Source organism: Gopherus evgoodei, chromosome 1 (genome assembly GCF_007399415.2).
Source record: "Gopherus evgoodei ecotype Sinaloan lineage chromosome 1, rGopEvg1_v1.p, whole genome shotgun sequence".
NCBI classification, from domain to species: Eukaryota; Metazoa; Chordata; order Testudines; family Testudinidae; genus Gopherus; species Gopherus evgoodei.
In genome coordinates, this window is record NC_044322.1 from 160743281 (window position 1) to 160755936 (window position 12656).

Genomic DNA, 12656 nt, shown 5'->3' on the forward strand with positions numbered 1-12656 from the left:
CATTGTACACTTTGTATTCTGAGTTGTAACTGAAAATATATTTGAAAATGTAGTAAAAATCTAAAAATATTTAAAATAAATGGTATTCTATAGTTTAACAGCATGATTAATCGCGATTAACTTTTTAAATCGCTTGACAGCCCTAATTTTATGGTTTAACAGGTCAGGCAGCTTCCTCTATTAATCTAAAATTTGGTATCTGTGTATAGAGATAAAGAGCTAAATTCTTATCTTCCAGCCTGACTTAAAAACACTATTTCAGGAAATAAATATATGAAAAGAAATACAGAATCACTATCTTTAGTGATAAGTATTGTTTTACTTATCACCAGGAGAAAATGCTTTTGAACCCCCAGATCATAACTGCAATGCTTATTATCTAATAAAGTTATTGTTTAACTGCTTTATTAACTTTAATATAAACTTTTCAAATGTCTATTCTGGTTTTCTCAGTGTTAAACATAGGAAATATTAAATAAGAGCCTTGGTATTTCTACCATGAACTGGAGCCTAACATAGAAGAACAAAAACCTAAATCCCATAATATCTGTTTAAAGTTTCTCATTGTGAATATTCATTAAGGCATACATTCTAGGGGAAAGTTGGAGTTAGAAGGGCCACAGCCTATTTTTGATGCCTACATTTAAAAAAAAATCTGTACATGAAATGCAGGTGCAAATCTTAGGGCTTGACTACACTTGCAAGTTAGAGCACATTAAAGCAGCCCAGGTGCCCTAACTCTCAGCCCGTCCACGTTGGCAAGGCACTTAGAATGCCTGAACTCCACAGTTGGAGCACTCCTGGTAATCCACCCCCATGAGAAGCATAGAGCTTGCTGCGCCCTGGCTGAAATGCCCAGGTGTCAGTGTGGACAATATGTTGCATTACTGGGCTGTGACTGGCCTCTGGAAATGTCCCATAATCCCATGAAGTCAAGTGGCCACTCTTGTCATTGTTTTGAACTCTGCTGCAGGCATGCGGATATCCCTTCAAAGCTCTGTTTCTAACAGCCAGCATGCTTATCTGCTCCAGGACACAACTAGCAAACCACTATTGTGGAATGCTGCTTGCTGTGAGTGTGTGTGAGAGAGGGGGAGGCAGGGTCGTCTGCTGCTGTCTGAATTTACAAGACAGCATGCTGACATGCTCTCAGCACCCCAAAAACCCACTCTCTCTCCCCCCACATACACACAACACACTCCCTGTCACACCTCACCCCCATTTGAAAAGCATGTTGCAGCCACTTGATTGCTGGGACAGCTACCACAACGAACTGTTCTCTGTGGCATTGCAAGAGCTACTAATGCACAAGTGCGCTTGAATCAGACAGTGTGAACACACTGCAGCGCTGTCCCTCCTCAGCTCTCAGAGGGCTGGTTTAACACACAGTGTTCTACATCTGCAAGTGTAGCCATGCCCTTAGTAATTACATGACTGAGCACCTGGCCCCTGATCCTGCAAAGATTTACACATATGATTTACAAAGTACTATATGAGTCAAAGGGATTTACACATGTGCATCAAGTTAAACGTACATCAGTGTTTGCAGGATTGGTGCCCAGACTTTCACACACAGAGACAGAATTATTTTGATCCGTGCCTGCAAATCATGTGTGTAGAAGTGAGGTCAGATGGCTGAAAATTCAGCCTAAATGACAGCAGCAACTGAGCATTAAAATATCAGAAGAGGTGTCAGTTTTCACTCAAGTGCCAAGTATCTGACTTGCCTTAGTCTGTTGCTCTTCGAGATCAGAGATTCCCTCTTGCTGTTTCATCTTTTCTTGATGATATTTCTCACACTCCGCCCCCTGGGCTGCTGCTATGTGTCCCTGAAGCATCTCATTCCACTCTGGAGGTGCACTCTGCATGTCAGGGTGTGGCACTGCAGTAGCTCCTTTTGACTCTGTTGGCTCCAGTCTTGTTAAAGCTTCTTTTGACTGTGTTGGGAATGATCATTGAAAAACTGCTTTAGACTGTGAGAGCAATGCTGCAAAAGTTGCATTTGATTGTGTGTGCAGGGGTGTTCCTCCAAGGAATACTTCTGATTCTTTGGTCATCAAGTTAGCTCCAGGGCCTGCCTGTGCCTGCATTGCTCACTGTGACCTTTTACGCACTACCTGTCTGCTTCTTTGCTTCCCAGATGAAGATGCCCCCAGCAGCCCTGTGATTTGTTCATTAACTGTCACTGAAAAGCAAATGTCTAGTCCAGCAACTCTTCAGTACTGCTCCTGAAATTACAGACGGGCTTGAGTGGATTCAGCTCTGCAATAATAATAACTATGGACAAAATCAGAACAATCTTATTATTGGCTGGGCCAAATCTCTGCTGGAACCAGCTGGTGTAATTCTTTTCAAACCAATGGATCTGTGTTGGTTTGTATAGCTGAGGTTCTGACCCCTTATTTTGCTCCTGTGGGAATTCTGCACCAAAAAATTAAAAATTCTGTGCATATTTTAAAATCCCACATACTATATTTGTCAAAATAACACAATATAATCACACCCATTTCAATTATTTTGGTGATTTATTTCAAAATACCTGTCAGCATGTAGGTCTGTAACAATACAGACAACACAAAAGATTCCCCCAGGGGAAGCGAGCTAAAGAAACCCCTGCACACACATGAGCCGCACTGCAGGATCAAAGTATAAGTTACCTTAAAGGAGAGACGGGGAGGAAGGCAGAGAGCACATTAGTCAGTTGAGAGACTGCATTAGCTTAGTGGGGTCTGTCCCCAGCCTCTTCCCAGTGAGAGGTGAGGATGCTCCCTGCTTCTCTCAGGGCAAACAGACCCCCAAGACCCACTTAACTGCTCCTAGCCCCCCCCCTTTCACTTCCCATTCCTCAGTGTCTTTTCTCCCTCAGCTGCTTCTCCCTCAGGGCACAGCCCTGGGCCCTCACCTCTCCCTAGAGATTGACTCCCCTTTCCCATCCCACTGGTCCCTCCAGGTTCCAACCTTCCCCCCATCACTGGGGATTCTCTGCTTCTTCCCCACCACAACCGGGGCCCCTGTGCTTCCCCTCCCACCTTGACTGACTCTTTACTTGCCTGACCCATCCCCAGAGGTCCTAGTGCAGTGAAGGAGCCACAACTGGACAACCCCAGCTCCTGGAGGAGGGGACCTGCCTGCATGATGCAGCAGGTAAGAGCTCCAACTGGGGCTGGGGTGTATGCTGCGAGCAGACCTCTGGTGCGAAACTTGGGAGGGGAAGGAGGAATCCCTCCACTCTCCTTAAATGGCACCCCTGGCCAAGGCTCCCACATAGCTACTTGTGTCAGCCCCAGGCCATTTCATTTTTCAAAAGGACAAATCTGGACAACTAGTGGCTGGCTCTTTACAAGTGTCCTGGAGGCTCTGCTTCTTGGGGACACTCCCTTTGCTTAAAAGTGGCCTGTAAAAGAAAAAAAGGGGTTGTAGCCTTTTTGCTGCATTATATTGTGAAAAGGAGAATTGGAAGTTTACTCTTTTTTTCTTTTCCTGTTTAGTTTTAATGTAGCAAAAATTCAGGTCTTGTCTCCCCTCTTTGTCCTGGAAGAATGTCTGGAGAAATAGGAGGTTCATGATCTCATAGTTACTAGACTGACAGAGAGGCAGTAATTTCTTTTTCTTTAATGCAGCTGGTTTAAAAATGGAGGGGATGTTTGTTTTATTAAAACCTTTCTTAAGTGAGATGCTTGAAAAAAGAATAAGAAGAAAAAATTCTTTAGTGGAAGTATCATAACCCTCGTCCCTTTAATTAATGGCTGATCCAGACTTCCAGCTCTTCTAAAACAAGCCTATAGCAAAATGGGGAAGACTAGACTTGACATTAGTCACAGTTCTAATGCATAAAAGGGGCAGCAGGAAAAACAAAACAACAGACTTAAAAAAAAAGCCCCCCCAACCATTTAGGGTTTCTATATACTTCATGAACAAGAAAAAATGGTATATGTCCAATTTTGTTTTTAAAGTCACCTTAAATCAACACTTTGCAGGCCTTCAGTCCTGGCACTCAGGCAGCTGAGATAGACTGGGTAGCAATCAGTCCCAAAATGCTCCTGAAAATCCCTGTTGATCGGTGGAGATACCTCATGCAAGGAAAAATGCATGGTTGAAATAGGGACAACATTTGGAAATGAAAAAAATAAACAAAATAATGAAGGAATTTTTTGAAAAAATTGTCATTTTTTTAACTAGCTATAGAGCTGGATGATTTTTTTTCAAATTTTGTGGGGAAAAAAAGTTATTTTTCAAAAGTATTCCAGAATTCTCTCCTCCTTCTTTCCCTCCCCTTTGTTGTTGTCGACAGGACTGCTGCTAGTAAAGTCACACATTATTCCCTTCCAGAGCAACCTGTAACCCCATTTATCAATATAATGCCGGATTAATTTTTTCCTTCGCCTTTATGTATTTATCTCCCAGTGTGTCATGAATCCATTCCTAAATATACATGAAATAGCACCTACTGATTTCATCATTAGTCATTAAAATTAGGCATTAATTAGCACATTTTTAATATGTGACCCTGACTAAAATTCTGCTCACTTTCCCATGGCTGTTTTAAAGCTGTGGTGCTAAAAGAAATGACCTAAATTTAAGCCATGTCTACACTACCACTTCTAATGATAAAACTTATGTCGCTCAGGGGTTTGAATATTCCAGCTCCTTGAGTGACGTAAATTACACTGGCATAAGTGGGAGTGTGCACAGTGCTATGTCGGCAGAGAAGTTTCTCCCATTGCCCATTAGGGGTGGTTTAATTATGCCAAAGGGAGATCTCCCTCCTGTCATCTTAGGGCTTGGCTACACTTGCAAGTTAGAGCACATTAAATCAGCTCTGGGCCCGTAATTCCTGAGGTGTCCACACTGGCAGGGCACTTAGGATGCCTGGACTCCGCAGCTGGAGCACTCCTGATAATCCACCCCCACAAGAAGCATAGTGCTTGCTGCACCGTGGCTGAAATGCCCAGGTGTCATTGTGGACAATGTGTTGCATTACTGTGCTGTGATTGGCCTCTGGAAACATCCCATAATCCCCTGAAGTCAAGTGGCCACTCTTGTCATTGTTTGAACTCGGCTGCAGGCACGCAGATATCCCCTTTCAAAGCTCCGTTTCTGACAGTAGGCATGTTTATCTACTCCAGGACACAAAGCAAACCATTACTGTGGACTGCTCCTGCTGAAGAGGCAGGGTGTGTGTGTGTGTGTGTGTGTGTGTGTGTGTGTGTGTGTGTGTGTGTGTGTGTGTGTGTGTGTGTGTGTGTGTGTGTGTGTGAGAGAGAGAGAGAGAGAGAGAGAGAGAGAGAGAAGTGAGTCTGCTGCTGTCTGAACTTACATGCTAACACACTCTCTGTACCCCAAAACATACTGTCTCTCCCCTGACAGACACACAACACACGCCCGATCACACTCTACCCCGCCATTTGAAAAGCATGCTCCAGCCACTTGCATACTGGAATATTGTATACTGGGATAGCTACCACAATGCACTGCTGAGCTCCCATGTCCTGGGCAGCAGGGGCAGATTTACCATGAAACACACAGTGCCCTGGCACGTGGCCCCCCAACAACAGGGGACCCCAAGGCCAGGCACTCAGGCAGCTCAAGATCAGCGCACCTCCTGCAGGGGGTCTGCTCCACAGGAGGAGGGCTGCGGGGGTAGAAGCTGTGGGGAGCAGGGAGGGAGGCTCACCCACAGCCTCAGGGGAGCAGGCAGGAGGTGCGGGTGGTGGAAGGAGCACAGGGCAGATGCGCAGCCAGTCAGAGAGAAGTGGTGCTTTGACGGGGAAACCGCTGCTTATCTCTGGCTGCATGGCTGCCCCTGCTCCACCTGAGTCCTCCAGCCCGTGCTCACAGGGCTGGATTCAGAAAGGAGGTGGGGCTTTAGGGGCTGCAGCCTGCAGCCCAGGACTCCAGGGCCCACTTAGCCTGGGCTGCAGCCCCTAAAGCCCTTGTGTTCCAGCCCTGCCTGCCGGGGGGTGGCTCCAAGAATCACGGCCAATGGGAGCTGTGGGGGTGGTGCCTGTGGGGCAAGCACAGGGCAGCATGGAGCCACCTGAACTCCCCACACCTGCACCCCCTGAACCAAATGGGAGCTGCCCCAGGTAAGTGCTCTGCACCCCAACCCCCTGGCCCAGCCCTGAGTCCACCTCCTACACCTGAACTCCTGGCCAGACCCCCCATCCCCATTCTGCTCCCAAACCCTAACTCCCTCCCAGACCCTCCACCTCCAGCCCTGAGCCCCAGGAGGAGAATGCCCTCCCCCAGGGGGGAGAGATAAGAGACAATGCTTCCCCCAGGGGGAGGGCAAAAATGAAGCTGAGCACAGGGCCCCACTAACTCTAAATCCGCCTCTGCTGGGCAGAGTCCTTTGAGGATGGGGACTCCACTCCCCAGCAGTGCTTCCACCAGTGCCAGTGCCCCCTTGCCTTCCTGGGGGGACTCTCACGAGGAGGCTGCTGTCCCCTGAAGCCCAGGAGGGGCAGAGACTCCCCAGTGGTGGCAGCGAGGAGACAGGGACTGGAGAGGTATCACCCTAGCTACCAGGACATCATCCCTGGATAGGGGGGATATAGAGAGCATCACCACCAGATATTGTGGGGGCAGGGAGTGGGGATGCATTACTCCAGATATCATGTGTCATCCTTAGGTCCTGGGGGAACATGGGATGCATTCCTCCAGATGGCTGGGCAGGGACTGGTTGGGGGGGGTGGCACCCTCAGATAACAGGGGCCATGGCAGGGTGTCACACCCCAAAGTGGCGGGGCATGGACTGGTGGGGGCATCACTATCAGATAAGAGGGGACATGAGGGGTGTCACCCCACCCAAATGGGGGGGGGCAAAGACTGGTGGGAGGCATCACCCCCAGATGGGGGGGCCCAGGGAGATTCTCCCCCAGCAACAGGAAGCGAGAGGGAGGAGGAGTGTGGGGTCAGGGAGGGGATCTCCCTGCTCTTCACCACCTCCCTGTTTGTTGTCTAGCAGGGGGAATCCCCCCATGGGGTGGGCAAGTGGAGGAATCCTAGTTGTGGGGAACTCACATTGGGGTCCTGTCCCTTTCCTGGTGGCCAAAGTGAAATTAGCCATGCTTGTCCCTGTGGGGTGCAGGAGGGTCCACAGAGAGGGGTGCATCTATTGGACCCTCCCTGGAGTGGGGGGAGGTGTCTTGGGGGGAATCCCCGGGGACAGTATGTGGGGGAGTTCTATCAGTCCCTCCCTTGGTTAGGGGGTGTGGGATCGTGGGGAGGTTCTCTATGGTCTGTCATTCCCGCCCCCAGGCAGGTGATGAAAGATCTGGGAAAGGGTCCCTTATAGAGGGCACAGTGGTCTCTGTGAGAGGGCGCTGGATCCTGGGGGCTTTCCTAAGGGGAGTGTAGGGGCAGGGAGGAGTATGGGGTTCTGTTGAGCCCTCCCCAGGATGGGTATGGGACCCTGGGAGATTCCCTGTGGAGGGGTGCAGGGAAGGTGTCCCTGGGTGGAGTGTGTATTGGTGTCCATAGGTCCCTTCCTAGGGCAGAGGGTGCCAGAGCCAGGGAGGGCTCCCAGTGGGAGTGTGGGAGGGGTCTGTTGGTCCTTTCCAAGAGTGAGGGGGTGCAGGGTTGGCCTGTCAGTCCCTCTCCAGGACTGTCAGGGTCCATGGGGGTTCCCTATGACGTATGGGGGAGTCTGCAGGAGTGCAGGATCTGGGGGGGGGGGTTATGGGGATACAGGGTGGAGGGCATAATCTCTGGGAGTGAGGGGTAATCTGTCAATCCCTCCTTGGAGTGGGAGGGGGCAGGATCTGGAGAGGGAATCTGTTGGTCTCTTCCTAGGGCTACAGGATCTAGGGAGGGCCCTATGGGGTGCAGGGGATTCCTGAAGGGTGAAGAGGGGTCTGTTGGTCCCTCCTTAGGGCAGGGAGGATGGGATATGGTGGGGGTCGGTCCCCATGCAAGTGCAGGGTGGTCTGTCAATGGGTAAATCTGAAAGTTATACCTATACCTACTATTGATAGTATTAAGCCCCCCAATGCCCCCCAAATATAGAAGTCAAACTATGCCTCTGTCTAAAGCCCATCCTCTTTGCTATACTTTAACTTCACCCAGACTCCCACAGGAGATGAAAGTCAGACCAGACATAGTGCTCACAGCACTGAAAACTATTAGAGGGTTACCCAGGCTGTCTCTCCCTCACACACACTCATCTAAAAATGGATCATACTTTAACAAATTAAAACATTGGCTCCCAGCACATCCTCATAAAGAGGTAACAAACTCTGTATTTATTTTGTATCCTGTATCCATATGCTGTTAAAGATACTGATATTTTTATAGGGAAAATGCCTATGCCCAGTAATTCATTTAGTCCTCTCTCTTATTTCAGCTTTCCTTGCAGTGTCTGCCAGCCTACCCACACTTAGCTATGAAAAGAGATGAACTAAACATACCCACAAATTTTTAAACACTTACTGAAAAGAGGCAAAAGAAAAATTCCTACCTGTGTTGAGCTCGGTTCAAGAGGAAACCATCTACTACAGAATTTCTTTGTTCTGCAGCTTGTCACCATCTCCACCCACAATCCATGACAGAAAATAGGAGAAATGAAAGTAACTCAAACGCTTACCATTGGTGGCAGCACTGTGCATTGATTTTGCAATACAATAAATTTTCTTTCTTTTACACTTCTGTCACTAACTCCATCCCCATTCTCAGGCAGTAATCAGGGGAAATGAAACTAACGTGAAAGAGTATCCTTAGAATCACAGTAAATTAGTTTCACAATGGAATGCATGTTTCTAGAATCAGTGTTGCATTTACTCTCATATGTTATATTTATATATGGTAGAGGTGGCTAACCTGAGCCTGAGAAGGAGCCAGAATTTACCAATGTGCATTGCCAAAGAGCCACAGTAATACGGCAGCAGCCCCGCATCTGCTCCCCAGCCCCAGGTGCCCCCCTCCTGCCGGCATTCCCCACTGATCAGCACCTACTCCCCCCTCCCTCCGTAATCAGCTGTTTCATTTGCGCAGGAGGCAATGGGGAGGAGGAGTGAGGGCATGCAAGGCTCAGGGAAAGGGGCATGGGCCTTGGAGGAAGGGGTGGAATGGGGGCAAGGCTTGGGGCAGAGCAGGGGGTAAAGCAGTGAGCACCCCCCAACACATTGGAAAGTTAGCATCTATAGCTCCAGCCCTGGAATCAGTGCCTAGGTAAGGAGCTGCATATTAATCTCTGAAGAGCTGCACGTGGCCCCAGAGCCATAGGTTGGACACCCCTGATATATGGTTAATGCAACTTATATTTACAGTAGTATGTATTACCTCGCAGTCTCGCCACCACCAAGAATTCAAAAATAATGAGTCAGGTCCCAAAAATCAAAAGATTGGCTTAAAAATCTTTAGCTTTTAAAAAATAATAAATGTTGGATCTTTTTACAGTTGTAACCCTTCTGCCCCTCTGAGTTGGCAGCAACAAGGGCCGGGTTCAGTATCCAGGGGTTCCGTTTCAATAACACAATGCATAACCGGCTCGAGCCCCCACCCAGTGATCTGGGACACTTACATACCACACCCCCCTGGGCGCCTCTAGGAGGCAATACTTCCCCTCTCGCAAGCACGGAGTCTGAGTGTAGCAAAATCCTTTTAATAAAGGAAGGAAAGAATGCGGCATCCCATTGGAGAAACACCACAAACAGGATTATAACACAAACCATAAGCAAAAACCCACCTTGAAGTACGTTTGGCAATGTCCTTTCCCCCTTAGGGTCTTAAGCCCAATCATCCCAAAGTCCAACAACTCGAAAGTGTCTGGTCAGTGCCACCCCAGAATTCAAAAGTTTATCTGCACAGTTTTACCCCCCCCAGTCTGGGTGGAAATGGCGAGGGAAGTCCACACAAGGTGTTAAGGGGCACCTTACGTGGGCCAGGGCCAACTGCTCCGCCTCTCCGTAGAGTTCTGCTGCAGCCTTCACCACGACCAGCTCCACTACACCAGCCGTGCTGCTCCTCCAGCCGTCCCTGCAAACCGCATCACTCCGCTCACTGTTCCATGGGCTGCTCCAACATGCTGCAAACTGCTCTGCTCTGCCAGACGCTTAATGATAGGTCTTCAGGCTCCTCCACTAGTTAACGCAGCACTCAGTGACCTCAGCTCAGCTCTTTCAGTGATTTCAGCTCTTAGTAGGGGAGCCCTGGTGCTGGTGCACCATTGGCCCAACATAAACTCAGCTCAGCAGTCTCTAGATGGACTTCTAATGGAATCAAAATTAGCTCTACTCTTTTACAGTGGAGAGAGGAGACTATGCAATTGGTGTTCCAGGCCCTCAAAAAGCACCCATACCACCAGATACACACACCAGTCCCCAACCTCTCTCAATTCACTGGGTATTGGAACCCATGTCCCTTTTTTAGCAAGCGTCACATAAGTTATATTGAAACATCTCTGTCATAAAGCAGTCTCTTAGTTCTTCATTCACATAATCAGGTGGCAACACTTTATTTATCTTGCCCCAATAACAAAGAAATTGGGGATCCCAGAGCTGTCAAAATAACCATCCCAGGCTGCATCGGGCTATACTGGGCGTGCCCATGCAAATATCGGAGAATTCACAATTCCTGAAATTCTTTCCACACTTCCCATAATTCACCACCAGATATCAGGGTAGAGCTCATCCTGACTCTGCTTACACAATATTTGCCTTTGGGGTTTTTGAGCCTTTAGATTTCATGCATACAAGCTTTTATCTGTAACCAGGAGGACTAGACACCAACTTTAAAATGAATCTGAGGTTTCCGACTCCTGGAGCTGGGGCGCTGAGAAAAACAACAAATAATCATGAGCGTTAGCACCACTGCTGTAGTAAGGCTAAGACATGGACAACAATCCAAAGCAAATGAATCCACACCCAAGATCAATTTCTGATCCATTCAAAAAAGTCAGTCTTAATGCCCCCCCCAACATTCAAAAACCAATTTCCTCAACAATCCCAGTCAATCTCCCCAAACACACAAACTCGAGTATACTCCCCCTAATCCATTGTCCTGGTCATCTCTTCTCCATAAAAGGTCCCTAGCTCAAGGTTCCTTCTCTACTTCCCCTTACTCCCATCCAGGCTCCCTGGCCTCTTTTCTCTTCTTTCCACACCCTCCACAGTTCTCCACCCAAATTCCCTTTTTTATGCCCAGGCTAATCTCCTATGGAGGGTCCCCAATTCTCCCTCTCAGATGCAAAAGTATCATTATTATTAGGGCTGTGTGGGAAATGGTTTTTCCCTTCCCATGAACATTTCAAGATATTGAAAAATTGTCCCATCATGAATCAGGATGTGCAGGGTTCCTTGGGTCTCCTTTGAGGTGCCCCCTTCAGTGGCAATAGAGAATTGGTGCTTGCATCAAGTGGGGTGATCAGTTATCCTGGTTTACAGCTGAGCCATGGGGCAAGCGGCAGTTTTGGCCTCCTGGATGGGGGCTAGGCTAGTAAGAAGTCTGTGGCTCAGGGCTCCTGCCCAAGGGCTAAACTGACAAATAGTCAATAGCTCAGGCTTTCTGCAATGCGCTCTCTGTGGGATATTTAAGTAGTATTTTAATTCCTCCATCCAAAGGTGAAGTGTGTGTGTGTGGGGGGCACACAGGGTCACATGCCCTCAGACTTCTACTATTATTTGCCAGCCCCACTTAGTCATACGGTGCGACTGGGCCTCCTCCTGGTGCGGCAGCTGCTAGAGCTGATGAGCTGGGAGCTACACTCTGCAGGGAGAGGCAGGAGTAACAGCTGGGAGCTGCAAGGAGGGAAGACTGAGAGTAATGGGGAGGGACTGCTTGCAGGGGGAAGGAGGGAGGATGTTTAAATTGTGCCCCCCCCCCCACTATTGGCAGGTACAGGTTGTCTTTGCCTCCACCACTTTGGCTTTGTAGAAGTTGGGAGGGCGAAGGTTCTGGTGCCCTTGTCATGAGGTCTTAGATCATCACACGAAGAGGAATCCCATTGTGCTTCCTGTGTCAGGAAGCCCATCAGGTGCAGGGGTGGGCTCCGTCCCCCAGGAAGTTCCGAGGTGTTGCTCACATAGTGGTGAGGGAAAGCAGTTCAGCTGCTGAGCCATCTCCCTCCGTGATGAAGAGCCCTGGCTTCATTAGTGGTAGTTCTTTACCAAAAGAGCTGAGGAACTCAGGTGAGAGAGAGACCCTCCCAAGAATGAGGGACATTAATATGGGACAGCACTTACAGGGACATTCCTGCCCCTTCCCCATACGTGTGCAGTTATATCCCCTGCCATATGTATCCCCAGTCTCTCCCACTGTCATCCTCCTCGCCCCCCACACACATAGTGTGGGGGAAGACAAGCCATCCATGCCCCCCTCATCCACGAAACCCTTAGTAATGTTCTCCATCTAGGCCTCTTGACTCCCCATCAGCAGAGGGTGGGACATGGAGCTGAAGCTGTCTGAGACACCATCACCAGCTTTATTCCTGTGACTCCATCCTTGTCTGGTGAGCTGTCTGCAGATCAGCAACAGGGATTCCCACTCTGCCAAACCTGAGGTGATTCATCATCGCAACAGGAAGGCAGCAGGGAGGCTGATGATGTCCCTTGGAGCCAGAAGAGCTTATGAGGGGAGCCAGAGATGCGTCCCTAAACTCCTCTATAATTACAATCTTCCCAGCTGCCTGCGTTTGATTTCATTTTCCCTGCCACACGCCC

At 48.8% G+C, this 12656-nt stretch overlaps 1 protein-coding gene across 1 annotated transcript in view; it reads right to left on the minus strand.

The window, feature by feature from the left end:
• Positions 1 to 8495, minus strand: part of LOC115658436 (interferon-induced GTP-binding protein Mx2-like) — a 37499-nt gene extending 29004 nt beyond the window's left edge. Inside the window, exons 1-2 of the mRNA XM_030577344.1 lie at positions 8459 to 8495; positions 1728 to 1937 (exon numbers count right to left, since the gene is read on the minus strand). Coding sequence (XP_030433204.1) covers positions 1728 to 1868 — 141 coding nt within the window. The 5' untranslated portion in view covers positions 1869 to 1937; positions 8459 to 8495. The remainder of the gene's footprint in view (positions 1 to 1727; positions 1938 to 8458) is intronic.
• Between the last annotated feature and the right edge of the window lie 4161 nt (positions 8496 to 12656).